At 37.9% G+C, this 1,235-nt stretch overlaps 1 protein-coding gene across 1 annotated transcript; it reads right to left on the bottom strand.

Moving 5' to 3' along the window:
• Nucleotides 1-666: 666 nt before the first annotated feature.
• Nucleotides 667-981, bottom strand: LOC104818140 (PRA1 family protein H-like). The gene has a single exon (XM_010547596.1). It carries the CDS (start codon nucleotides 979-981, stop codon nucleotides 667-669), a length of 315 nt encoding a protein of 104 aa, XP_010545898.1.
• Between the last annotated feature and the right edge of the window lie 254 nt (nucleotides 982-1,235).

The raw sequence follows: 1,235 nt of genomic DNA, 5'->3' as shown, positions 1-1,235 counted from the left end.
GGAAAGAGAGGGAAATCACCAATGTAAGCAGCGACAAGAGAAGAGAAGAAAGGAAGAACAGCACCATAACTTATCAGGATAGCGGTCGTTGCTTCAAAAGATTACCACAGACAAAAATATTTACGTACATAATATATATATATATATAGTGATCAGAATACGTATTTATACATTAAATCTTACCGGAGCTCACAAGGATGGAGAGATCACGACGAAACCTCCGATAAGGATTAAGTCCTCTTCTGATGCAAAAATTGTTCAAATATTCTCTCACCGGAAAAACCGCCGTTAGAGTCAGGAAAGCCACCGGGTTATTATGCCTACATATCTCCAAAAATTAAACTAAAAATTATTATTATTCGAATACATTATCACATAGATGAAAGAGAATATTACAATGATATTTTACATATTTACGTAAGTTGTCGATATATATATATATATATAGCAACGTGAAGGCCTTTGATTAGAATAGATATATTAATTAGAAGAATGTTGAAATATCTGACCAGTAATATCGGTTTAGTAGGTTATTTGATTAGAGGGTTCGTTTATCATTTTCTTCTTTCTATATTTAAAGAAAATTTTCCCTAAATAAAAAATTAAACCTAATCTGAGATAACCATTTGTGAAGAAGAAAATTGAACTGTTTGTGAAGAAGAACGCTCACAGAGAGATAAGGAAGAAGACGTAGAAGAGAAGGATGTAGTAACCGATGAAGAGCTTGACGTTCTTCTTGACTCGGGTGACGGCCTCCTCCGCTGAGTCAGGGAACGAGTAGAGATCGTGTCGGCCGCTGAAAACGGTAAACGACGCCGTTTTCTCTATGTTGAAGTCATCCATCGCTAGGTTAGCAAAAGGGTTTATTCTCAGCAGAGAGAAGAGAATATCCGCCTTTCCACGCCCGGAGATTGCCACCGGTGATGACGTGGCAGCGGAGACAGAGCTCTGCTCCGGCGGGTTGCTCTTTTCAGTTTCCATTGTCTTTGTCACAATACTATGTTTCTGTCCGAAGATATACATACATATATATATATATGGAGAGAGACTTAATGACGAAATCGTGCAAGGAATTCATTGATTGTACGGAACACGAGCATCGTCAAAGAAATTAAAGAGTAATATCATGCAACTTTTCATATGAACATCACTATTTTTTTTTTTTTTTGATTGATAACCGAGAGGTTCACCTGGACCCTTCGACCCAACCTACATCCCCTCAGACCCGGAAGCAG

The sequence above is a fragment of the Tarenaya hassleriana genome, unplaced genomic scaffold (genome assembly GCF_000463585.1).
Source record: "Tarenaya hassleriana unplaced genomic scaffold, ASM46358v1 Cleome28, whole genome shotgun sequence".
Lineage (NCBI taxonomy): Eukaryota > Viridiplantae > Streptophyta > Magnoliopsida > Brassicales > Cleomaceae > Tarenaya > Tarenaya hassleriana.
The sequence above is the reverse complement of the archived record's forward strand: the minus strand, read 5'-3'. Positions and strand labels throughout refer to the sequence as shown.